Genomic DNA, 27,727 nt, shown 5'->3' on the forward strand with positions numbered 1-27,727 from the left:
GTGGCAAACAGACCCAATGTCAGCCTGCCCCATAGTTTAGCAGATTCCGATAGACCAGGGAATCCAAGGTCCACTCTGTGGGGAGGACCTGCTTTCGACGGCTCAGTTTGTCCGTCAGAATATTTATTTGCCCTGAATGAATCGAGTGACTAGACTCACTCGATTTTGATCTGTCCACAGTCTCCAGCTGTCTAGCAGAGAGAAAATAAGTGAGTGCCACCTCGCTTCTGTATGTACATCAGGGTTGTGGTATTGTCTGAACTAGGGTTGAGAAGCACTGAAGCCCTAAGTGATTTGCTTTCAGCTCTCTGACGCTGATGTGAAGGTTCTGTTCTTTCTGCGACCACATCCTGGAAACTTCCCAGTTTCCCAAGAGGACTACCCAACCTAGAACTGAGGAGTCTGAATAGAAGTCTAGGTCTGGGATCAGAGGATGAAGAGCTTTCCTTCCAAAAGTTCATGTTCAGACCGCTACCACTGTCAGTCCGACTTGATCTCCAAGTTTATAGGAAACGTGTAGGTGTCCAGCTGTTTCCCTGTCCCAGTTGGCCTTGAGGTAGAATTGCCAAACTCTCATATGAAGTTTGCCTAACTTGACGAATGTCTTGATGGACTACAGAGTCCCTAGTAGGTTCATCCACTGATTGGCTGAGGAAGATGAAAAGGATAGAAACTTGTGGACCGTCTGAAGGCAGCCGGCGATTCTCTTGACTGACGGAAAAGCCCAAAAAGTCCAAGAGTTGAGATTCATCCCCACATACAGGAACTCTTGCGATGGGGCCAACTGGGACTTCTGAAGGTAGATGATAATTCCAAGTTCCTGATAGAGATGTTCAAGTGCTTCATGCACTTTTCCCTCGAAGGTGATCGAAGAGGCCAGTTGTCCAGATAGAGACTGACGTTTTATGTCTATACAGTAAAATGAAGTCATTTGTTAGAGCGAGGACTTGAGTAGACACTTGAGGTGCCGTAGAGAGACCGAAGCAAAGAGCCCGAAACTGGAAGATTTTAGCTGGTGCCGGGCACTTGGGAGCTGGCGCCAGACGCTCCAAGAGGAGACAGGCATTTAGACACTGATGTGGGGTGCCTGAGAGAGTGTCCTGGAAGATGAACCTTAGATACTTCCTGTATTCCATATGGATGGGTAAGTGGAAGTATGCGTCCTGCATATCCAAGGTTATCATCCAATCGCCCTGGTAAATGGATGAAAGGACCGACTGGTACATCTCCCAACTTGAACTTCGTCTTCCGGACAAAGAGACTGAAGGCACTAATGTTAAGGACTGGTCTCCATACCCCGATGATTTGGGGACCACAAACAGATGGAAGTAGAAGCCTTCTGAGTTGGTGTCCTCAACTTCTATGGCTCTCTTTCAAAGGAGAGAAGAGACCCCCAAAAGGGCCCAATGTTTTTCCGAGCCTCTTGAGTAAGCCGTCAATATGATGGGAGAAGGGACTAAAGGGGGTGGGGGCTCTCCATGAACGGAATGGAGTCGTCCTCCCTCAGAACCCTGACAATCCACTGTTCTGTCCCTCTGATACGCTACTTCTCCCGAAATTTGAGAAGACTGGCTCCCACTTGTGCACGGAGGACTTCTTCCTCATTTCTTGGGCAAGGACTTGAGCTCCTCTTGATAGTTCTGGCTGAGAAGCAGACATTGGAATGGGTCCTAGACTGGACTTGGGCTTACTCCATGAAAGGAATGTAGCTGGAGAGGAGAGACCGTCTTAGGAACAAATGCGGATGACTTCTATTGGAGGTCCGACTTCTGGGCCTGAGTGACTCCTTTAGTGGAAAGAGAGCACCATAAATCTCTTTTCTTCAAAAACCTCAAAGAGAAAAGAGCTGCAAGTTCAGGAGAGCTATCCTTGATGGACTTGTCTGTATGAAAAAGGACTCCTAGCCAGTCCGAGGCGAAGTCTCCAACTAAATCATTGCCATCTTTAATCTTCTTAGCTAGCACTCTCACCATCCAGTCCAAGAAACTGAAAGCTTCAGGTAACTCAAAGAGGTCTTTGACAAGGAGGTTAAATTCTGCTCATGAAAAACATAATTTTCGCTGACAAAAACGCCAAGCGTTGGGAAGAAGGTGCTTTCCCAGTGGCGTAGGAAAGAAAACACCTACAGATTAAGCGAGAGGGAGGATAGATGAAGGAAGCCTTACCTTGCTCCCTCTTAGCAGAAAACCAAACTTCAATCTCCTTGAGTGCCTTCCTAGAAGACAAGGAAAGCACCACTGTGGGGAGCCTAGGTCTGTCATCTGGATGGCTCCTCATCAGGAAGGTCAAGGAAAGTGAGACCAGGACTAGCTAGAGCCAAAAAAGGGTAGGAGAGCTTGCCTGCAAATACTGAAGGGAGCTGCATAGGCTAGGAGACCTGTGGTCGGAAAAGGGTGCTTGGCACTCCGAACAGGAGATTGATACTGAAGAATTGGCGCCGGGGGCTTGGGAGCTGGCACTGGGAGCTTAGGAGTTGGCACTGGGCACTTGGAAGTGGGTGCCAGGTGCTTGGGAGCTGGTTCCGGGCACTCAGAAACTGGCGTTGGACACTCAGGAGCTGGCGTCGGGTGCTCATGAGGAAGTAGGCACTTGAATGAAGACAAAGGGTGACTGAGAGGGATCGTTGAGCGCTTGGGAGCCAAATACTGGCATCCAACAGAAGTACGCTCAGGAGAGAAATACTCTGGCTGTCCCATGTGCTGCAGGAAGATTGAGGACTGCGCCCAGCTCCTTAAACTGCTAACTGAGCAGTAGAGAAGGGTAGCCAGCATCGCCTGTGTGCCTCTTCAATGGACGAGACGAATCTAAAAAGCACTTGTGGCGCTTCCAGTCCAGGCTGGAGTCTAGAGAGTTGGACGACAACTGGTGCACATCCAAGACGCCTTTCCAGTGGCTGTCTGTCAAAACCTGGGATATATGTGCAACAGGTTCAACTGAGGGGGCAGCAACCCACGAGCAAACCCCACAGTTGGCCTCCCTTGGACTTCCAGCATGTCTTCTCCCAGGTTCAGGGGAGCAGGACAGAGACCTTCGTCTAGGAGAACCAGCGGGACGAGAAGCCACCTCCTACACTTGCATAACACTGTCTCCTGTCAAGACGCCCTTCCAGTGGCTGTCTGCCCATACCTGGGAAAGCGCAACATGTTCAACTGAGGGAACAGCTACCCATGGGCCAACCCCATTGGCCTCCATTGGACTTACGGTATGCCTTGTCCCAGGTTTAGGGGAGTATGACAGTGGCCTTGTTCTAGGAGAACCAAGGGAATGAGTAGCCACCTCCTCCATTTCACTGTATTCACTAGTAGGTTAAAATCTTTTTAAACCTAGACTTGAGACTGGCAATGGCAAGGGTCAGAAGTAAGGGAGCTAGGCGCAGGAGTGGGTGGATTAAAAGTAGGAGGGCTAGTAGCAGGAGAAAAAATGGGAAGCATGTTTCTTGGCACTAGAGGCTGTGTTCTTCCTATCACTAACTTCTCTAGGTGAGATTTAAGTACCCTCCACTTAAGGTCACTTGGCGCTGGGCACTTGAGAGTGGGTGCCAGGTGCTTGGGAGCTGGTGCTGGGCGCTTGGGCAATCACATTCAGCACCAGTCCCTCCTTACTACATTACTGCACCCTACACTTACTGCAAATTATGTCTCCTTACTACATGGGTCATTTGAAGATTTGATCAATCAGACAGAATAACAAAAAAACTAGAAAACTGATCCTGAAAGCTATCAAAACTTGAAGGCCACTCAAAATAAGTGATAATTCTTCACCAAAGTCCAGCCATACAACCGAAACTCAGTAAACAAAAGTTGCAGCAAACCCCTGATGTCACTCGAGAGAGAGCAGAAACAGAATGGGGGTTTCTGCTAAGTCATTTCCAGTACTCATGTTAGTGGGCAGGGCTTGTCACCTACACTACACTATCAAAGTGCTATCACAATATTTTGAATAAAGACTGCCACGCAAGCTGAAACTATACCTGTGTAATTAGTTGATAAGTTACTTACATGAAACTTATTTTTTTCCATAACAACCTAACAGTTTTCCTACAAATACACATGGTAGACTTACTTTATTTTTGGTCATCCAATTAATATTGTCTCTTCATTCATTACTGTATGTTTAATCTTACATCATAGTTAGTTCATCAGATGAAGAGTACACATAAGGTAATGGAATGAAAACTTCATTTAGTGAACATGACTTGGAATTCAGTATTTTTCAAGTCACAGCTCTCTTTGCAAAAATTATCTTTTGTTCATGACACTTACCTGCCAGATATATATATAGCTGTATTTCTCCGAAATCCGACAGAATTTCAAAACTCGCGGCACACGCAGTGTGGCCAGGTGGTTAGTACTCATTCCCGCCGCTGGGAGGCGGGAATCGGGAACCATTCCCATTTTCTATTCAGATTTTCTCTGTCGCCGGTACTGTTAACATCTGTTACAGTACCTCCGCCTCTGGATTTCGTTAACTTGCATATTTCCACTTAAGTATTCTCTTGACTTTTGGTATTGGATCTTGGACTGTGGATTGGCACACGCTTTTTTCTGGACTGTTGTTGATTTTGCTTATGACTTCTCTTTAAATATGTCTGGTTCTAGTTCTGCTAGTTTTCGTGTATGTTGCATGAGTGATTGTAAGGTGAGGCTACCGAAAGCTTCGGTAGACCCTCACTCGGTTTGCTTGAGGTGTAGGGGGCATGTTTGTCTAATAGATGATCGATGTAAGGAGTGTGAACCTTTATCTGATGCGAGCTGGAAGTCTTATGATTCGTATGTTCGCAAGTTGGAGCGTGACAGGGTCAGGAGGTCTTCCTCCAGGAGTGTGTGCAAGAGTCAGGTTATTTCCTCTCCTGATAATCCTAATGTAGTTGACATTGCTCCTGTCCCTGTGGTTTTGCCTTCGGGCCCTGATGTTGTGTCTGCGGAGGGTTTGGCCCTGGCGGAGATCATGAATTCCATCCGTGCGCTCGAAAACAAAGTGACATCTCTTCAAAGTGTTGTGAAGTGTAGTGCTCCCCCCAGTGTTGTGGAGGGGGCGTCAGATCGGCCCCATAATGCTTCTAGGCCTGGACCGCTGTCAGACTCCCAGGACTCAGGGAGAAGGCATGTCAAAAGCCGCAAGAAGGTTACGGGGGCTTCCCACCGGTCTGACGTCCCTTCGGCAGGTCCTGTTGTCGCTTCCCAGGCTGCCAGAGATCGTGCTTCGCGCGCATTCTCAGGACTGCTTTTCGTCCTCCGAGGCGTCCTCCTCGTAAGGGGGTGGAACTCTCGTAAGGACTCTCGTCCTCTGAAGAGGAGCTGTGTTCAAGTGGACACTTCTCGTCAGTCTTCTTCGTCTGCTGGTTATCTTGAAGCTTTTCCACCGCAGAAGAGGACTAGGATTTCGTCTGATGAGGACGTTTCTGAGCGCCCCAGTCGCTCTAAGAAGAGAGAACCGTTCTTGCTCATGTGAGGAAGAAGAAGGCGTCCCCTCGCCCATCGTCTTCCCATAGGATTGTCTCTCCCCCCAGACTTGATTCTTCTCCATCTAAGAAGATTTTGTTGGAGATGCAGCGGCAGTTGTCTTCTCTTATTGCTGAGAGGGACTCTGCTCCTCGTCGTCGCAAGGACTTGACTTTGCCTGTCAAGAGGTCCAGGAAGTCTCCTTCTCCTGCTCCTTTTTCTTCGTCTCCATCTCCTGTGTCGTCGCCTTGTCGCCCTCTTAGCTCTCAAGTTCCCCGTCGTGATGCTCGTCAACGTGACGCTTCGCGAGCTGCTTCCCGGTAGGCTTCGGTTGCCGCTCTTCAGGACGCTTCTGTGCAGGACGCTCTTCTGGTTTTTGGGCGGGGACGCCTGGTGGACGCTCTTCAGAACGCTCTCCAGGACGCTCCTCAGGGCGTCCCTTGGTTGCTCTTCAAGGCGTTACGGAGCATTCTCTTTCGTCTGGGAAAAGAAGATCTCTTCTTCGTATCGGACCTCAAGGCCTTCGTTCCCTAAAGTGTTGGTTGTTTCTCCGGCTTGTTTCCGATTATCAAGTTTTGACCAGATTGCTTCCTAAAGACTTGTTTTGACGGATTGACAAGACTTTTAAAAGTTTACTCGGCTCCTCTCTCTCCGCCTTCTCAGTTAGCTTCTTCCAAAGCGAGGAGAGCGCCAGGGTTTTTGAAGATGACTTCTTCGTTGGCGACCAAGAGGGCTTTTAAGAAAGTCAACGTGTGGATGGAGGAACGGAAGTCCCATGGCAAGACCTCTTTCGCAGTGCCTCTGTCTAAGCTTTCTGGCAAGGCTGGTATGTGGTATGAGACGGGAGAGGATATCAGTCCTAGAGTTCCTTCCTCTTCTCAAGGGGATTTCACCAGTCTTGTCGACGCTCCCAGAAGGTCGCATCTGTCTACTGCTAAGGTTTCTTGGACTTTGTCAGAGACAGATCATCATCTCAAGGGTCTCTTCCGCACCATGGAGGTGTTTAATTTTTTGGACTGGTGCTTGGGAGCTTTAGATCTTAAGCTTCGGAGCTCTGATTCAATTAGCCTGGGGGAGCTCTCTAGTGTCCTTAACTGTATGGACAAGGCAGTCAGGGATGGATCAGAAGAACTGGCGTCTCACTTTGGTACGGGCCTCTTAAAGAAGAGGGCCTTGTTTTGCGACTTCACATCTAAGTCTGTCTCTCCTTCACAAAGGGCAGAGTTATTGTTCGCCCCTTTGTCCAACCATCTGTTCCCCCAGTCTTTGATTCGGGACATCTCCTCAAGTCTGAAGGAGAAGGCCACGCAAGATCTGCTGGCGCATTCTTCGAGACGTCCTCCAGCTCCTTCTTCTTCTTCAGCTTCAGTTTTGTCCGCCAGGAAGAAGAAGCCCTTTCGCGGAGGAACTTCTTCCTCTAGATCGTCTCTGCGAGGAAGAGGTTTCACCAGAGGAGCGGCCCCTCAAAACCTAGGGGAAAAAGTGACTCCTTACGCCTCCAGACACCAGTAGGAGCCAGGCTTCTTTATTTTGCGGGAGCCTGGAGAACGAAAGGGCGGACGATGGTCGCTAAGTGTTCTAGAGAAGGGTTACAAGATCCCCTTTCTCATGTTGCCACCCCTTTGCATCGTCGCCCAGGGATCTGTCGCCTTCTTACCACCGAGAGAAGCAACAGATTCTTTTAGACCTCCTGGAGCAGTTGATAGAGAAGAGAGCCATGGAACAAGTTCTGAAGTTGGATTCTCCGGGTTCTACAACAGGCTATTCTTAGTCCCGAAACAGTCGGGAGAGTGGAGACCGGTCTTGGATGTAAGCGTCTTGAATCGCTTTATTTCGAAAGAAAAATTCAAGATGGAAACGCCCCAGTCGGTTCTCGGGGCTTTAAGACCAGGAGACTGGACGGTCTCTCTGGACTTACAGGATGCGTACTTCCATGTTCCCTTACATCCTCAGTCAAGGAAGTACCTGAGGTTTGTGCTGGGGGGACGAGTCTTCCAGTTCAGAGCTCTCTGCTTCGGTTTGTGCACTGCTCCCATGATCTTCACGGTGATCATGAAAAATGTTGCGAGGTGGCTTCACCTGGCGGGTGTTAAATGTTTCGTTCTACCTGGACGATTGGCTCATACGAGCCTCTTCTCGGGGAAGTGTCTGGAGGACCTGACTTTGACGCTGAATTTGACGAAGTCCCTGGGACTTCTTGTGAACCAAGAAAAGTCCCATCTGATCCCGACGCAGTCCATCGTCTATCTGGGGATTCAGATGGATTCAGTGGCTTTTTGAGCTTTTCCATCCCGAGAACGGCAACTGCTTTGCTTAGAAAAGTTTCGTCCTTCCTAGGGAAAGAAACATGCTTGGTGAGGGAATGGATGAGTTTGCTGGGGACCATTTCCTCGCTGGAGAAGTTTGTTTCCCTGGGAGGCTTCATCTCAGACCGCTCCAGTTTTTCATGGATGGAGAACTGGAAGGACAAGGAGGATCTGGAAGAGACTTTGACGATATCCCCTTTAATCAAGGATCATCTGAGGTGGTGGTTCGACCCCCTTAAAGCTTGCGGAAGGGGTTTCTCTTCGTCTTCAGAGCCCGACCTAGTGTTGTTTTCCGACGTGTCCAGGGAAGGATGGGGAGCAACACTAGGAGGGGAGGAAGTGTCAGGCACCTGGAGGGGAACAGGTGTCCTGGCACATAAATCTCAAGGAATTGGGTGCTATCTTTCTGGCCCTTCAATTCTTGAAGACCAAGTTTCAGGCAGAATTGTCCAAGTAAATTCGGACAATACCACAGCTCTAGCGTACCTCAAAAAAACAGGGGTACTCGATCTCGTTCCCTGTTCATCCTAGCGAGGAGATCCTGCTTTGGACTCATGCTCGGGGGTCACTATTCTCACGAGGTTCATTGCGGGGCGTGGAGAATATCCGAGCGGACCTTCTCAGTCGGCAACATCAGCTTCTACCGACCGAGTGGACCCTTCACAAGGAGGTATGTTTAGAGTTGTGGAGGATATGGGGACGTCCTCTAGTGGACCTCTTTGTTACGTCCAGGACGACAAGACTCCCCCTTTATTGCTCTCCTGTCCTAGACCCAGGAGCGTTAGCCATAGACGCCCTCCTCTGGGACTGGAAAGGCCTCGACTTTACGCTTTCCCTCCCTTCAAGATCCTGGGAGAAGTGATAAGGAAATTTGCAACGTCAGAAGGAGCAAGGATGACTTTAATAGCCCCCTTCTGGCCAGCAGCGGATTGGTTCCCAGAGACCTTGGCCTTCCTAGTGGACTTTCCAAGGACGCTTCCACTGAGGGTGGACCTTCTCAGGCAGCCGCATTTCGAAAGGTTCCACAAAAACCTCTCCGCTCTGAGTCTGACTGCGTTCAGACTATCACAAAGCTGGCTAGAGCAAGAGGCTTTTCGAGAGCTGTGGCAGAGGCCATCGCCAGTGCCAGGAGACCTTCTTCGAATGCGGTCTACCAGTACAAGTGGGCTGTTTTTAGGAAATGGTGCAGGAGTAAAGGAGTTTCCTCGACCACGACCTCTGTACCACAAATAGCTGACTTCCTTTTTTATCTCAGGCATAAGAATAAACTGGCAGTCTCGACTATTAAGGGCTATAGGAGTATGCTATCGGCAGTCTTTAGGCACAGAGGCCTGAACTTGTGCGACAACAAGGATCTTCACGATCTACTGAGATCCTTCGAGACTGTCAAAATTCCTCAACTCAGGATGCCTTCTTGGAATCTGGATGTTGTCCTGAAGTTTCTTATGTCAAGTGCTTTTGAACCTCTGTCTTCGGCTTCCCTCAAGAACGTGACTAGGAAAGCTGTCTTCCTAACGGCTCTGGCGACAGCTAAGAGGATTAGTGAAGTGCAAGCCATTAGCAAACATATTGGCTTTAGGGGTCCTAATGCTGTATGCTCCCTAAATCCTTTGTTCTTAGCCAAGAACGAAAATCCTTCAAACCCTTGGCCCAAGTTGTTTGAGATCAAAGGTTTGACGGAGATGCTTGGGCAGGAGTCAGAAAGAGTCCTGTGTCCTGTCAGGGCTCTCAAGTTCTACTTAGCCAAGACCAAGGAGACTAGAGGCTCATCGGACAGTCTGTGGTGTTCGGTGAAGAGACCTGATCTTCCCATGTCTAAGAATGCCTTAGCATTCTTTTTAAGAAGTACTATTAGAGAGGCTCATTCCTCCTGCCTAGAAGGTGACATGAGACTTCTGAAAGTAAAGGCTCATGAAGTAAGAGCTATCGCGACTTCGGTGGCTTTCCAAAAGAATATGTCCCTGAATGATATTCTTGGTGCCACCTTCTGGTGAAGTAATTCAGTGTTCGCTTCACATTACTTGCGGGATGTGAAGACGACATTTGAAGACTGCTCTTCGCTGGGACCATACGTTTCCGCAGACACGATGTTGGGAGAAGAGGGCAATACTCATCCTATCCTTTAGGGGTTAGGTAGTATTTTTAATCTTGTTGTTGTATTTTTTTTTGGTTGTTGGGTGGCCATTGAGATGGACGTCCCAATTTTTTAGCCTATGTTAGGTTCATTGCCTTAGATAGGTTGGTCAGGTGGTTGGTCGTTGCTCCTTTTCCCTCTCTGTATGGTCGCATGATCTAGTCCTATTGTGGTCATGCCCCCGTGGACAGGTCATCTAGATCTCTCCAGCTTTATAGGTCCCTACCTTGCTGAAGACTCTAGAAAAGCAGAAGCAGGCTTGGGTGACAGATAACCTCGAAGTCAGCTATGCTAACAGGTAAGGAACCAAGGCGTCAATCGCCTACATTTATTTGTTTCCTAAATCCTATTCTGTCTCTTCCCACCTCCAACGGTGGGATTCAGCTATATATATATCTGGCAGGTAAGTGTCATGAACAAAATGATATTTTAATAATAAAATCAGGTTTGTTCATACTTACCTGGCAGATATATATACTTTTAATGCCCACCCGCCTCCCCTCTTGAGACAGTGGCACTAGAAAATCTGAATAGAAAATGGGAATGGTTCCCGATTCCCGCCTCCCAGCAGCGGGAATGAGTACTAACCACCTGGCCACACTGCGTGTGCCGTGAGTTTTGAAATTCTGTCAGATTTCGGAGAAATACAGCTATATATATATCTGCCAGGTAAGTATGAACAAACCTTATTTTATTATTAAAATATCATTTTTAATTATTGTACAACTTACCAAAGGAGTCCATCCTGCATTGTCTTTTGAATTTGGATTAGCTCCATCTTCTAGAAGTGCTTTCACTTTGTCAACATCTCCCTGTAAAAAAAAATAAAAAAAATATTTGTATTAACCAAACAACTTCATAAAATAAATATGTAGCCATCCAAATAACACTAATGCATACACCATAAAGTTAATTTAAAAACAAAATTAGATACAAAACATTACGGATCTTTTAGGGGCATTGCACAGTGTTTCTTTTTACGTCAACTTTCATGCTAGAACTGAATACATCTATCTTACACTTTACTAACAGATACTACCCACCCTTTACCTAGGATAATGAAAGATGGTGCTTTTATTCAATCCAAGTCTCCCATGTATGCAGGATATGGCACAGTGTGGATTCAACTTAAAACGGCATTGCTTTTCTGCCTTTTACTTTTATCCAGTTTTTACACTTTCTTTCACTTTGCTGTCCAGCTTCTAAAAAGTTGTCTTGCACCAGTTTTATCTCTCATTTAATAATAAAATAAACCTTCAGGCTCACCCAGGGAATATGAAAATGACTCTATGGTCTGTTTATACTACTATTCAAGAATGTTAATATGTTTGTCTCTTACCAAACTTATTACTTTTGCATAGATTGTCCATGGGTCTTTGTGATACACCAGACAATCCAATCACAGATGAAGAAAAAAGGCCTGCTGTTCCCTGTAAGTTACTGCATATGAAATTGATTCTTCTCTGTCGGTAGTTTCCTATTAATAAACAAACTTAGCAATAGACTGAGCACCTGTAGCTGAGGTGCTTTAGTATCCTTGGATTGACTGATTGATTGATTATGAAATTTAGGTCTTGAAGACCAAGAGCCAGAACCCATCAGGATTATTCAGGGACGTAATGAAGGTGAAATATATAAATTAATGATATGATTGATAATGAATAGATGCAGAGTTTCATTTCTTCTTATTTCGCTTTAATATCCTTGGGGAGTTTCATTTCCTCTTGTTTCTTAGGCAATGAGTGAAAATGTAAAGCTTCCATTGTTAACTATCAATGCAGCCCTCCACCAACCAACTTTATCCCTCTCTCTCTCTGATACATCAAATTTCACCTGACCACTCTGCTATACGTGACGAGTGCTGATAGTTTCCTGCATTTTGCTGGTCGTTTTGGTACTATGCCTGCTGTGGATTCCTAGGCAACACATCATTTTGCCGACTGAACTCTGTGAAAGTGTAAACGCTACCTACTGCTGATATTGTCTGATAGCTTTGCTTTATGTTGGCTCCAAGCAACCTATCACCTTTAATCATTCTGACAAAATGTATTGCTCTGCCCAGTTATAATTAATAGCTTATCATTCTTATTGTGCATGATTACTGTATATTTGTACATGGACATATGATACATATTTATATAAATATATGTATATCTTTATAGTTCAGTTTTCTAACTGACATCCAGTTTTTTAACCTATGTCAATGGCCCATTAAGACGCAAGGGAAGATCTCTAACTCATCACCCAAAATCTTGACACCCTCAAATTTTGTGCCTGTTAACTTCTTAACAACTCAAGTCTTTCCTAGTCTGGAAAGCTTTGGTTGTCCCTTTAATTTTTCATTTTAACCATATTTCAGCTGAATTCACATCTATTATTCATACAATGGGAGAAAGCAGGTTGCAATTCACTTTGATTCTCACCTGTTTTTTCAATGAGTTTTTCCACAGACTGAAACCACCACTGTTAATTATTCAGATTAAGGGGATCGGCCGCCTAAAAAAACCCAATAATCTTTAAAAATTTGATTTGCTGAAAAAAATTCTATGGCTTCAGTATAGGGTTCAAGAATGTGTCCACGAAATATTATGCTAAAATTTGCCGTATTTCTCTAGTTATGGCTAAAATGTAACAATAACTATATACCCATAAAACACCTGTAGCGCCAAATGATTTAGTCTGGTATAGTTTTTGCGATATATATTACGAAAACTTCCTTTGAAATGAAATGTATAATGTCAATAATATCCTACTCGGCACCTTTTTAGTTATTCTAGCCATGACAACGCACACGTCATACCATGACGCCGACTGTGGCCGAGAGTTGCCTATAAACTTCAAGCTAGAAGGACACGTTTTTTCATTTAGCCTTGACTGAACTCTGTATTTTCTGCGGTGTTTTTGTTTTTCACCGTGCCTAAAAGGTCCAAGAGTTCACTTCATGCTTCTAGAATGCGGAAAAGCCAAGTGGAAAAGTCCAGGCGAGAAGTAGAAGAAAGAGTTCAAGAAATTAGTGGCATAGAGGGGAATGGAGCGACGGAGAGAGAGAGAGCTGTCGCCCATCAAACGGCGCAGGCAGCGATCTCTGCTGACCAGAGACCAACCACATCCACCCCTAAACGCCTCTTTATTTGTTCGTCACTACCAAAGGGCAAAGATATTTTAGAAAAAGAAAGCAGTAGCTCGGAGGCTGATATTATAGACGATCCTGAAAATAAAATGATCATAATAAGTGAAGCAAGACTTGATGAATTACTTGAATCACAAATCCCTAATTGTGAATGTAAAGTAATTCCCAGGATCCATTTGGCAAGGGATGGATTCGAGACACTAATAAAAAAGTGTAGGCAACTATGATACCCTAGAGTAATACCTTGCAGCAAGATCAGACAGGGGGGGACCAGGAACCTAAAATTTATAAGAATGTGTCTTAGGCACATAAATAATCAATTAATATTCTTATTTATAATCATTTTGCATTAATTAATACCCAAAAATTAAAATTAAAACCATAGAATTAATTGTAACACAGTCTTTGAAGTCCCTTTTACTTTTTTTATGTAACTAAAACTTTGAAGGCCCGTTTCTCAAAACATAAGTTTTTCGCCTTTAAAATGCATCTCCTCCCTTAGTATTGGACCAATCTAAATGAAATTTTAAATATAACATGGGGAAACATGGTAGATTAAAACACAGCCGGGGATTTTTAATATTTTGAGTTTCTGATTTTTGGCAATTTTTTTCTGTAATTTTTCCGGGAAAATTTCATGAAAAAAAAAATTCATATCTCAAAAAATAATTGAAAAATCAAAATCCCCGGCTTTGTATCGAAGGTCCATATGTGTTTTATACGTGGTTCAAATCTCATCCCTTAACACCAAAAAGCAAAGGAGGAGATGCATTTTGAAAATGGCCATTTTGGCCGAAAAATGCTCTGGCGTCACAAAACCTAAGGTCACTGAACAAAAATTTTTTCCCCAGAAGTTCCACACAATATCCTTTAACAAACCCCTATATATCAACAACCTGTCGTTAAAAGTCGGAAACCGGCCGATCCTTAAGGGGTATTTGTTTCTAAAGTATTCCACTTCTGCAGCATTTTCCAGATTCACTGTAGCTTTGTTTTTCTCAGTCAAGTGTTTTCTGGATTTTGGGTATTTTCACTGACTAGCAAGCTACTTGCACCTATAGTATCTGTGATCTGTGGACAAAATTTCTTTCATATATTTTCTGTGTGGGTAATGGTGCTGAGTAAACAGCATCTCTACATTTTCTCCCTGCTGTAAGTAAATGCTCTCCTTGCTTTCATGGGATATACCATAATACTGTACTTTGTACTGTATGTGGCTATTGCATTAAATGCCTAATCTTCATGGTAATGATAAGATCAATGTATAATGTTAAGCACTGCCTTTGTAAGTGCAATTAACTGTATGTTTTTCTGGCTAATGGGTTTGCACTACAGGATTTTCTTTAGGTAGCAGTAATATCTTGCAAAAAACATTTTATCAAGATGCCTCATGGCAAATGCCTAGGGTTTCCAATTAAGATTTGTGGCTATTTAATGTTGTGTTGTGATAGTGACCCCCACCACTACTTCCCATCTTAATCCCTAGTCAGGGCCATTATTTTCAATGAGCCTTTTCCAGGTGCTTTTATTTTGCATCTTCCCTTTGTCTATTCCTCTGACTTGTGTTCTCAAATACAGTCTCCATATCTCTTAGGCCTTCCTCTCCTATGTGCCCCTAGCACTTCCAAGTCTATGACCTCTCTTACAACATATTACTCATCTCTCCACTTCTCAACAGCTGCCTAAATCTTGATTCTTAGGCTTTCTCTAAAACTTCATTGACTTGTACTGATCCCTTTTTGTATTTATTTCTTATCATACCTCTTGTCACTCCACTCATCCATCTGAGCATCCTCATTTTTGCCATGTCTAACTTATTTTTTCTATTTTCTCCAGTGGTGCCACCTCTAGGCCAAACAACATAACACATTTTACCACCACCTTATATACCTTGCCCTTCAGTCCAAATGGGACTGGGACTCTCTTGTCGTATCTCAGTCTAATGTGTTCTTTTTGTACAAGTTCAATTTGCATTAAAAGCTTTTCCTCCACTTCTTACTATGCTTAAATCTGGCATGCTGTCTCCCCACAGATGAGATCCTCCAAGGGTTGAGCTTGCTTCTTTAGCTGCACCTCCTCTTGATGTAGTTGCCCTTGCGTCACTAGAGTTAAAGCAATTTATCTGTGGGTTGCTTCTGGACAACAACCTAGCATTTTTAACACACATCAAGCAGCACATCTCATAATTTATTTTGGTAGATGTTTCATGGATAGATGCCCCTCTGCCACCAAATCCTCCCTATATGGGATCAGGGATGGAACCCCACCCAACACTAATGCACTCCTTGTCAAGGTTAAGTATAAAGACCTAATCTCGGTCCAAATTTTCCACAGGAGACATTGGTGCTTCCTCAGTTTCAGAAGCATCTTTAACTTCTAGTTTCTTGTTCATGGATGAATCCTGCACTTTCATGGATGAATCCTGCACTACAGAGCAACCTCCCTTCTGATGACACTCCTCTCAGCCATTCAGTGTCTCTTCCTTCTGCTCCTGACACTCCACTGGTTGCTGACAAAAACTAAGCTGCTTCACTATTTTGTTGTGACCACTTAACCAAGGAACAGGTGACCTCCCACCTAAAAGAGTTCATTTGCTTTATGATCCAATCAAAGTGGGTAGACTCCACAACTCTTGCTACAGACATTTGTCTTCAATGAAGGGTCCTTCATTTACCACATTCATCTGTGGATTGCAATACACCTGGTCTCAATGAGTGTGCTAGCTGTGACATCATGCTTTCCTCTTCTCGGCCAACTATTGAGCAGCACCCCAATGTGAAGCTGTATACCTGCCTCAAGCCTTGATCTGGTCCATCATCACTACCCTGCTTCATGATGCTGTCTTGCCATTTCCAGTACCCCTGTCAATATAGACTACAGATGTCTTTCACCTGCTTCTTGTCAAGCTTGTGTAAAGCCTCATGCTTGCCCCATTTGTACTTCAGTATACAAGCAAACCCGAACTTCAGTGGCTTTCTGGATTTAGACCACAGTTCTTGCTCACCACCTGGGAAAGTTTGCAGACACTGATAAAGACAGCCTCAGAATAATCTTAAAGAGGCAATTCCATCTCTTTAAAAGGGTTTCATACAGAGAATCATATGAATGCCAATGATTAATCACACAAGACTTCTTTAGCTTATCACCTAGACAAAACCAATGTCATGAACACCAGCAGGCACCTGCTTTCACTAAAAAAAAAAAAAAAAAAGTCTCCCACGATCCCATGGGTAGTTCTTTCCTTGCCTTCACAAGTCAAGTTTCATCTACCCGTTGCAAGCAAGAGCAACAAGACTGCTGTCCTTCACCAGCAACTGAGGAAGCCCCTGTTGCCCTATTTTGACCACTCAGCTAATACAGCAAGTTTGGCAAGGTCTAAAGTTTGCATGGTGGGAGGGTCCAAAGATGAGGATTGCTCAAACTCCTGTACCAACCAGCACAATGAGTCCTGCTTTTAGAAAATGCTATCTTGGATCTGTGGTAAGCATACTGTGCTTATACTGTATTTGGAAAGGGAGTAAATGCCTTCAAACTTTTCGTGAATAGTGGACTTCCTCTTCTGATAACCAATACTGCTGATCCAAGATCCAAAAAGCTTTATAAGATGCCATTTTGCTCAACAAAAGCTTGGCTGCCCCACTAGGTTTAGGGGTCCTCACAATCATTTGTGCTCCTCTCAGCCCTGTTCCTTTGACATCTTCACTCCTATTGGGTTCACTGCCACTGAATTCTTGAAGGAGATGGTGAGGGCCAATTGGCAGGAGTGGGTGCTCAGAGCTACTAAAGGCTTGCTAGCATGCAACTGTAAACCTTCAGATGTCCTCAAGGCAAAGAGTAAGGCTGCATTGTTAATGAGGATCTTAGTAATGCTTTTGAAAATGATTTCCTATTTTCCCAATGTAGTGATCATGAAACATATCACTGTACTAAAGGGTCTTTCAATATTGCTTTCTTCTTTAGAAGTGAGTGATTTAAGGATGTGCAATGCAATGGACTCACACTTGTTTCCCTCAGAACTCAATAAGATCCTAACCTGTACAACTGCCATTTCCAAGTAAATATACTTTTTTCTGAGATGCACAAACACGATGTCTTTTATATGGAATATCTCCAGTGATAGCTGGTCCAGTCACTGAAGCTAGGTAATAATACACTGTATTTCCAGGCATCGGAGATGCTCCAATTTCCAGGCATCGTTGAGATGCTATTGTCTCAGTGCATTAAAGTACCCCAGCTTCTGTTGCTACAGCATATTAATAATTACAGTTTTTTAAGTCCAGGAAGCTGCCTCCCTTCAACTAAAACAGGTATCATGACTCACTTCTATTGTGACTTCCAATGTGCAATGTCTCAAACCAGCATTTTGAACCGGACTGTCAATTAAACAGCAGTTTTCAAATCATCCCCACAACATGCATCTAATGCATTTTATCTGCTTTAATAAACATAAATGAAGAAGAGAATTTTAGCAAAAGCACGCAAAATAAAGGATGTGTAAAGTCCTAACTTGACAGGCAGAAAGCAAATAATAATTTACAGAAATTCTAAGTTCCTACCTTGATACAAGCAATATGAAGCATGGTTTCTCCTTTAGAATTACGCTTATTGATAGATGGAGTACTTGGACTCATGCCAAGGGCGCTCAGGTTAGTAATTTTTAAAAACTTCTTGCCTTCTGGTGTAACTGCCTGCATATCAGTCTTCGCAGCAGTTAAGGGTATTGTTGCTTTGTTATCAGTTTTATCCTTTGTAGTTCTACTAGTTGTCTTTGTTTTTGGTTTAACTTTGCTGTTATTTGTATCTTTTTTGGACTTTGCTATACTGGTCTTTGTGAGTTTTGCTTTATCATCTTTTCCAATACTTTTATTGACTAGCTGGGTTTTCTTAGCTTTTGTAACTATGCTTGGACGAGGTTTGGATATTTGGTTCTTGGGAGTGCACGGTAACATTGGTAATAATGGAGCTTCAATTCCTTGTTCAACCCTGAAATAAACAAAATATATGAAAAAATAATTTAATTAATTCTATGAAACAAACATGACATTCCTAGCACATTAGCATTTGTATCAGTAGGTGTACCTAGTGGCAGGCAAGGTACATGGGTCTGACTCCTGCTAGAGGAGGGACTGGCCCAGGTATCTGACTCATCATAAGAGGAGAGCAAATGGTAGGCTTCTTCCCTACCATACATAACCTTTCCAGACCAAGGGGAAGCAGTATGCACAGAAGTGAGAGGAGAGACAGAGAGGGGCATGAAAAGACCTAGAGGGATTTGGCGCGAAGTATTCACACCTCACGTATGCAGGATGTTGGCAAACACTTCCTATCCGCCACCTTCTTCTTCCTATGTACCTCTCCCACACGAAGAATAATATCTATATGCATCAATATTAAGAGTAGACAAAGTGCCCACACAAATGCTCTAGTCTCTAGCGACATTTTTTTACTTGTCCTTATCCATCTCAGTGAAGTGAAAAATCAAACAAAAACAAAACTTGCAATAACCAAATAAACGATGGTCAGGGTAACAGAGAGCACAGCATGATATCTTCAGTGGACAGTGGCTGAAGAAAAATTGCTTAGTGACAGCAGGTCAAGGAGAGATGTTCCCCACCTCAACCCCTTAACAACCAGTTACGTATCTTGTTACTAAGTTCAACAACCAATTCCAGCTAGTGTTAAAGAATAATCGTTCATAAAAGGCGGAAGATTTGTATTTCTACATGAACAAAGTCTAATCAAAAGTACTGTAACGAGTTGGTATGGAAAACTGATTTGTTTTTTTAAAAAAATCAGATTTTTACATGCTACAGCCAAAATATATGGAACAGAATAATGTAAACTGAACAACCACTTTCAGTAATTAAGTATTACAGAGAAACTGAATACCTTTCCTTGGAAAATCTTAGTTTAATACACTGTACATCTAACACAATTAATACGATTTTGCTTACATAAACTTCCTAAGATTCAATCTTCCATTAGAATCAAAGAAATAAAAATGTGGAGAATTTAGTACAGTATATCAACTAACCTCATTATCTCTCCACCATCAAGGAGGTGTCGTAAATCCTTCGCTGATGCTACAAGTTCAGAAATTATGCGATCAGGTTGCATTTCACAAGGCGGGGCAGGAATTTTACATTTTGGGCAAGTCCCATTTTGTATAGTACCCACACACTTTGCACAGAAAAAATGTTCACAGCGCCCCAAACATTTTGCATCCTCGGCTATTTCCTTGCTGAAAAATGAAGGATTAGTTTTAACCAAACTTATAAATTTCACTGAAGTGTGCTGTAGTTTCAAATCCCTTTTCAGAAAAATATGTTATCACAATACAGTACATACTGCACTTTCACAAACAGCACAGAGCATCAAACTACGAAACAATACCCATATTCTCTCAGCAATGTTAAATGTAGGCTATCATAATAGGAGCTCCTCACTATATCTTGGCTTAGAACTCTGTCCAATGTTTTGAAAAGGCATCTGACAAAGTATCATAACAAGCAATTAGATGGGTATCACAAACGACTACAGGATAACATAACATACCATATGAGGAAAAATATTGTAGGCTACACCACAAGGGTAAAATGTTTATGATTCCATTGACAATACAACAAATTTTTTAAGTAATTTATATTTTTCCAAGGTATACCAACCATTGCCTTTTATGCAGGAGTATTCCTCAGCATGAGGGGAGTGAGTACTGTAATTTGAATCCCATAGGTTAGGTTGCACAAAACCTGCATGAATCCTCAAGAGTCAACATGAAGTGTCAATACAAGCACTCACACCCCTCCTAACAATGTTGCATATTTTTTCTCCATAACTTCATTGAAAAATACGCCGTTCATACTATCATTAAAGGAATGTCCTAACTTAGATGCCAAAGAGAAAGAGCTTAGTGACGGCAGGTGAATATGATCTCCGTACCCAGGACCCTTCATTCTGTGAATAATCCTATACAGGGTAAAAGGTGATAAGTTGTATTTCCACTGAAACAAATTACTTTTTTAAAGACATCTTTTCCTATACAGGAAAATTTAGAATATATTAAATAGCTTCAGTACATGTGCCATGCACGAACTAGACCTTTGTGTGGTGCCCTGTACGGTATGATTTGTTTTACAAAGCTAAATAGCCCACCTATGAACTAAATATACTAGCAGGTTGCTCTGCTTAAGTTTTAAATGATGTAGTTGTGGGTTACACATGAAGAGAATTTACAATTGCATTAGCCTATAACCTATCTAATAGAAAGTCTGACATTAAATCAACATCTACGAATTGTGATTAGGCCTACTTTGACAGTTAAATGATTTTGCATGTAGGCCTAGAGGTTAGCCTGGTTCTACCATAAAATATACCATATTGTCATTCAGAATATTTATTTCAAATTCTCTTTACTTAACAAGAACAACAAATCAAAGATGTTTGAGTACAGAACTCATATGTACTTTAGGTTACGTTAAAATAAGTAGGTAAAACGACAGGCCTAATGCTTGCAAATCAAAATAAGTAGGTAAAACGATAGGCCTAATGCTTGCACTTCTTGGACAGGATACTAATGAAAACAATTCATTTCCAAAGCAGTAATTCTACAAAAAGGAACCGCACGGAGACAGCCTATCTTTTATTGATAAAATTTTTATTTATAGGCCTTGAGCTTTCTGATAATTCAATCTGGTAAATAAATAGCCTAAAGTTAATCTGGGCCTAATTTCCGGAGGGTTTGCAGAACAACAGGACAAGGTTCCCTACCTCATACGCCTAAGCACTAGTTTACGATGATTGCTAGACTAAGTGATTTTACCTAACGCCTAAACCATAGCTAATTAAGCTTCGTTGGCCTAAGTCTACAGTACTGTAGCCAGTACTTAAGGGTCTAGTACTGCTGTACACTACTTCGACTTACCATACACTACACTGCAAAAGACTCTCTAGATGTTTAATAGCTTTTATGGTTTTCTCCCACTCAAATAATTTGAACACGTCCATTTTACAAATGGGTCAATTGCAACAATCAATTAAGCTTTAAACTTATAATTAACTGGAAATTTTCACAAGTTTCAGGCACGACGAAGGTAGGACATAATGTTTGTTTCGTAAGGGCGCCAAATTCCGCCGATTTCCATGAGATTCGTTCCATGTGCAATTATTACAACAAATTTGGACTAATATGCTGTTTTACCTAGTTAAACAAACGTGCATACATTTTATTGTCACTTTCAACCTACATGATGTATTTAAAAACCTATATATATTCCAGTATGCAGTTTAAAATAAACCAATGCTTTTATTGACATAGAGTCAAGTACATTTCAGTCTCATCCTTTTGTTTACTTTTAGACGTCCTCCTTCTGGCCTCATTTGTGTGTAAGTTAGAGTTTATCATTTTACTTAGTGACGTGTTCCTTTGTGTCAAGACTTTTTTTTCAATAGCCAAGACTTAAGTTCATTCTTGAGTATTTAAGTTTTCTCATATTTTCAGCTCTTGGGGCAACTCACTGCAGGGTGTGGGTGCAGTGTACTCAAAGATTATTATTCCAAAATCTTAGTTGAATCTTGGCTTCATTCGTCTGTCTTTGCCCATTATTTGGTAAGGTATTTGTATTGGAGGTCGTTTACTTGGTAAGTTTTTTATCATTTGTCGCGATGTACGTCTAAACAGATTCGATTCTTGCCCTAAACTTAGCCAGTGAAGTTCATTAGGGAAGGTACATTTTCCAAGTACCATATTTTCACCATATCTAATATTTTATCTATCATGCATAAATATTCATCAAGTGGTGGCCTACTCGTAAATATCCTTTATACAGCCTTAACTATTTGCACTTCTGAATTATTTATTTTTACTATTTAGAGTTAGTTTTGTTCAGTTTTTTGTTATATATATATTATATATATATATATATATATATATATATATATATATATATATATATATATATATATATATGAATATATGAATGCGTTTTACTGTAATACCCACAGTATAATGTGAAGATAAAAAGGCCCATAAAACACTATTTGAATGTTGCAACCATATGTTTCGAGCTCTTCCTTCTGTGCCCCTGTTCACTGGTAAAATATGGACAGATGAAATGTTACAAGAGTATATATACAAAGCCCACGTAGGTATGGCATTAAGTCTCCAACGGTATGCAGGTAAGCGTTTCCCAAGAAGGAGGGAAAATAAACAATTCCCTAGAACAACTCAGGTCTAACAATTCTTTTATTTTCCGTTACCCTGAATCCATTGGGAGCTCACTAATTATCGTATACTTAAATATAAAAAGGGAAGAAGCCAGAGTTTACAAGATTCCATGCAGCGATTGTAATGAGATTTAGTGGGGGAGACGGGTAGATCCCTCTCGCAGAGATTAATAGAGCACAAAAGATCAGTATGGTATGCTTCGGAGAGTTCAGGAATTTTCCGACATTTCAAAAGTAGCTGTCTGCACAAAAGAAAGATGTTGGAATCTGCTATCATCAATCAAACCAACAATTTGAACTTGTCAGGAAGACATTGGAAATTGGATGACATCGACGGGTTAATCCTCAGGCTTCTTCTCAAGCAGGTGTTCCAAGAAATATGACCACCAGACGCATCGCCAGACGGGAGTTAATGATGCCAAAAACCACTAGGGAATTGTTTATTTTCACTCCGTGGGAAACGGAGACTTAGTGGCACACCTACATATGCTTTGTATATAAACTCTTGTAACATTTCATCTGTCCATATTTTACCAGTGAACAGGAGCACAGAAGGAAGTGCACGAAATATATGGTTGCAACGTTCAAATAGTGTTTTATGGGCCTTTTTATCTTCATATATATATATATATATATATATATATATATATATATATATATATATATATATATATATATATATATATATACACACACACACATGTGTGTGTAGCGTACTGGCGTTTTATCTCCGCAAATTCAGTATTGTATTGTTCATCCAACTCTTCATATTTTCATTGTGTTCCCCATTTGGCCATAACATCCTTAGTGTTGTTCATAACCAAGTAAAACTATGCTCCTAAGAAAAAACTTACAAAACTTCATTTTTTATAATCTATGATAATTCGACAGTGTATATGCTAACCTTTATGTTTCCTAAAAAACTTCCATGTGGTGCTCCTTCAGCAGCAGGTTTTTTTTTTAAGACATTTAATCTTCGACTAGTACTTTAAAAGTTCTGTTACTTCTTCAACACATATCCATTTCAACTTTTTTTTTTTATCATAAGCTTGAGCACTGCAGTATCGAACCTATTATAGTTCAGGTTATTCACTACAGAGCAGCTGACTGACTTTTCAGTAGAACCCACGGTTTCAGTGAATTTTGACAGCAATTTTAAGTTTGATATTTCGTAGGATTCTACTAACTCTTTATCTCTTTCATACTTTGAAGCTGGTTTTACACATGTCATTTCCTCGTGCTTGGGTGTACCTAATGTTATTTTATGCCCTTGCTTATCATCTTATGATACAAATTAACAAAAAGTGCACTGTCGTTTAGTGTCTGTCATGGGAACAGGGCCAACATCACATAGTCTTTATTTGCTTTAATTTTGCTTAGATTTTTTCGTATTCAGTTTTTTAAACATTTTAGTTTCTTCTTATGTGGGTCTTGAGAGAAAAAAAAAATTTCTTCCAATTTCACTCGCCTGAAAACTATATATTTCCCCCGTTTTTTCATCAAAGAAACTGGCAAATTTATTTAAAACATTATTTTCGCTTTCTGCTTTTCCTTTTATTTATATTATATGCCATTTAAAAAGTGACAGTTTCATCTTGCCTGTACCTGCTCGTTATGTTTCTGTTACAGCACCGCATTTTTTCTGTTCTTATCAAGTCAGTCACTTCATTTTCCATTCTTTTAAATTTAACTTTTAAATCCGGAGTTTTCTCTCTCCACAGTTACCTTCGGCTAACCGCCTTTTTCTCCTGATTTATGTCCTCTCATCATTAAATCATGCTTTTTCTTCAATGTCAACTTCTTTCACAGCGCTTGAACAATAGCCTACTGTACTGATTTGTAGTTTGTGCTGAACATATTGACGTTGGAATTAAAGAAACGGTTCCCCATTCACTAGCATTATTAACATTATTGATTCTCTTCCTATTGCTAGAGTAAACAAGCTTTTTGAAATATTTTAGAAATCATTTGTCCATCTCTCTATTTAAATGGCAAAATTGTCTCCTATTTAGAAAGATTTTTTTTCTAATATGCACGTAATCATATTAAGAGTGATAGATTTCTGGCAATATGAAAGGTCAAAATCATCATCTACTGCATTTGTTATCAATTCGTTATTACTGTCATTAATGACGAACAATATGTGCCCAGACTTTGAGGTTGGTTTATTTGTTTATTATGTGGTTTATCAAACCACCATCGTGTATAGGAAGAGATCATTACTCTATCAGAATCAACAAAATGCCATACCCAAAGGTTAGAGTATAAAAACCCATGGCGGTCAAAGAGTGTTGTTACAGTCGGTTAAGCATCGAATGGTATAATACAGTCTTACCATTCCAGAACATAAAACAGTATACAAAAGTCTATGAAAAATCAAGTAAATTTATTCAAATGTAAAATTAGAAAGTACAAAACTTGAGCCAGTCGATAAAATGCATGTATATCGAACTAGTGATAAAAAATCCTTGGTGTATGAGGCAAAAACAAAAAAGTGTAGGACACGCCTCTACTCACCTCTGGCCTTCCTTCTCATAGTTCTCATTTAAGTAGGTTTGGGTCTCCCAACTCGTCTAGCGCCCATAGGAACCCAGATAACACTATCACAAATTAGTCCCTCGGGGCCTGAGCGAACAAAGGACTGCAGCGTAAATTTTATCAGGAGTAACACGTCGCATTTCCTCGAACTGCTATTCCATATTCAGTCCAGTTCATCAGGTAACGCACTTGAGTTCATTAGCGTATATAGATGTAGTATATGATAAGCAGATACGCGTACACCTTCGCACATGCTCTTGTAAAGAGAGCAAGAGTGAGGTTTCCTCACTTAGGTGAGATACAACAGAAGTACTGAACGGCAGAGTAAGAGTGTAAGTTTAAGTGAAAGCAGAATCCGAAGCCAGAAGTGTCTGAGCAAGTATAAGGAAACGACAGAGTTTATCAGGCCATAACTGCTGCCTTCACCTGAGTTCGCTGTGGCTGTGTCAAATCTGATCATCGTTGCTTTACCAGTTCCAAGACCATGGATATAATTAAGGAAGTCCAAGGACAGGTTGGAAAATAAAAAAAAAAATAAAAAAATGAGGTGGAAGGAGAACAAAAAATCCTAAACTAATAGAAAGGCTTAATAAAATTTTAAACAATGTGATGGAATGAGAACAGAGAAAATCCTGAACTAGTAGAAATGCTTAATCAAATTCTAAACAATGTGATGACAGAGAAAATCCTAAACCATTAGAAAGGCTTCATCAATAACTTTGTAGATTATAACAGGATATCTATATATTGTACTCCCATTTTGTGTGAATATTAAGAAGCTTAGTTCTTGACTGGGTAAACCATAATTTACATGATTACATAAATATAATTTGCTGCGATCCCAGAAATGATCTCGAGTTTGATTCAGTCATATATTTAAATCTAATCGAATATATTTAGGCCTACATATTCATAAAAATACAGAGCACTAAAATATATTACCATGATGGACTCTAATTATCAAATATATTTTCCTTAGCTGTAATACTGTCTTTGAGTACTTTCTGATACTTTATGACAGTTTTCATAATTTTTTTTTATATTCTTGTTTTAGCAGTTTTCTTGCTAGTATTCTATATTTGTATATAAAAAAAACCGATATTCCAAGTAAACGCTGCTGACTCGAATGAGCTGTGGAATAAAACCCCTTTTAGAAGGGAATGTTAGCAATTTGAAAATAAAACTTAAAACCTTTGGTTTCTCATAGAATCTTAAGTAAACCCCTTTCCTCTATCATTTCAACATGAATGCCAAGAAATAAAGCCTTATGATCTGTGTTACTTTGTATATTGAGTTGTAATTCTTTTGCATATATACTGTATATACTGTTCATTCCTCAGTCTCAAAGTATGCGCTGCTGTTAAGAAACAGTACATCATCAGTTTATCAAAAGCAATTGTTTAATATTTTACGTACATTGTACCTCGTTCGGGTGTTGTTATGCATAAAATCAAATTCAAGCTAAAATCTGATAAAGGATCAGTGCCCGTGGGAATACAAATATTCTGCTTGAGACTTAACTGGCTGCCTTTAAGATATGTGTTATCGATTAAAAATCAGATACACGAGATGCAAGCGATGTTCTAGTGAAAGAGGAAGAATTGTGTATATTTTTTTTTTACTCCAAAATATTTCTGACTTGTGTACAGCGATAGTTACAGTACAGTCACAATGGAAAGGAGACTCCTAATCGGATGCAGCCTAAGGAGTCTCAAAGAGCGATTAAGTTATATTGCTAACTGTGAACAGACCCATTGTTTTTCTATCTCAGATGTGAAATAATTATATTTAAAAATGCGTCATATCACGGCAGCACCACCAGTGTAACCCAGGAATGCCACACTTACTAATATAGAGCACCACGTTCAGGATAGTCTCATTTATATAATGAGAAAATATCCTTCATGCAGCAAGAGAATTTTGTTATATGGAGGAAAAACATAAGAATAATTGGAGCAGAGACAACGTAATTTGCAGCGATTGTAGTATAATAATAATAATAATAATAATAATAATAATAATAATAATAATAATAATAATAATAATAATAATAATAACTTTCGTAAGTCTGTGCAAGACTACATTAACAGTATAATAAATAAACAAATAAGTAAATAAACAAAATGTTGTTTCTAAAGAAAAAAAGGATAAAGTTTATTTTGGTGCTCGTCTTTCTTCCTGGCTGTCTTAACAATACGGCATTCTATTCCGAGAACACTTGAAAAGAAAACCTGTGGATTTTTTGGCCAGTTGCACTTGAATGCTAGAGCATCGCAGATGACAACAGATAAAAATCAAAGCGTATTTCTCATATAAACCATAGTTTTTTTTTAAACGAGCAAACAGCAAATTCATTAAAACACTAACGTTTGTGAGGATTTCATGGAACCTATATTCTGGGAGAGTTGTAACATTACCAGGAACCCCTCTGCGTTGTTTTCCATTCCATATCAGCTCCAAATCACGGGGATTTCCTAATGCCCTAGCATCCATGGGCTAAAATAATAAGCATGGGGGGAGGGGGACCGGATTTAAAAGAATGGATTTTTTCCTACAGAATTATGAGTTTGTTAGGAGCATGTGTTGCTAGTAACAGTGCAATGTACATGGATATTATTTAATCCTACGGTCATAAACGCAAACAGCCCGATCACGATAAAACACAGAGAGATAAAAGGTGCACATTTATTGTCAGTTAAATTACTTGAAAAAGTCATATGGAAGGAGCTGGAAGACGGAATGATGAATAATGTATAGTATGAATCCATAAAAATGGGAATGGCCGACCTGCATAAGCATTTGGAAATAAATATTATTGATGACAGAATGAAAGAAAATGTGAGGTAAGGAATAGGATAAAAGTGCAAGAGAAGATAAAAGTTGGATAGCTTAACTTGGTCGAATATGGGAGAGGTATATTAGTGCTCCTACAATGATGCAGAAAAGGGAATAATAT

General features: G+C 41.0%; 2 protein-coding genes across 6 annotated transcripts in view; one reads left to right on the forward strand and one right to left on the reverse strand.

Moving 5' to 3' along the window:
* LOC136826614 (BRCA1-associated RING domain protein 1-like) overlaps positions 1-21,145 on the reverse strand; it is a 47,997-nt gene extending 26,852 nt beyond the window's left edge. Inside the window, exons 1-4 of one of the 2 annotated variants that reach the window (XM_067083904.1) lie at positions 20,933-21,144; positions 19,046-19,252; positions 17,568-17,994; positions 10,613-10,693 (exon numbers count right to left, since the gene is read on the reverse strand). In XM_067083904.1, the coding sequence (XP_066940005.1) occupies positions 10,613-10,693; positions 17,568-17,994; positions 19,046-19,252; positions 20,933-21,015 (798 nt within the window). In that variant the 5' untranslated portion in view covers positions 21,016-21,144. Of the gene's footprint in view, positions 1-10,612; positions 10,694-17,567; positions 17,995-19,045; positions 19,253-20,932 lie in introns of both variants that reach the window. The other variant, XM_067083903.1, reaches the window with a different exon arrangement.
* Positions 21,146-21,340: 195 nt separating this feature from the next.
* The window catches only part of hts (adducin 1-like protein hts), a 186,229-nt gene continuing 179,842 nt past the window's right edge, over positions 21,341-27,727 (forward strand). For 2 of the 4 annotated variants that reach the window (XM_067083876.1, XM_067083875.1), the window contains exon 1: positions 21,341-21,393. The gene's annotated coding sequence lies outside the window, so the exon portion shown is untranslated. The remainder of the gene's footprint in view (positions 21,394-27,727) is intronic. The other 2 variants (XM_067083871.1, XM_067083865.1) reach the window with 2 other exon arrangements.

Source organism: Macrobrachium rosenbergii, chromosome 41 (genome assembly GCF_040412425.1).
Source record: "Macrobrachium rosenbergii isolate ZJJX-2024 chromosome 41, ASM4041242v1, whole genome shotgun sequence".
Lineage (NCBI taxonomy): Eukaryota > Metazoa > Arthropoda > Malacostraca > Decapoda > Palaemonidae > Macrobrachium > Macrobrachium rosenbergii.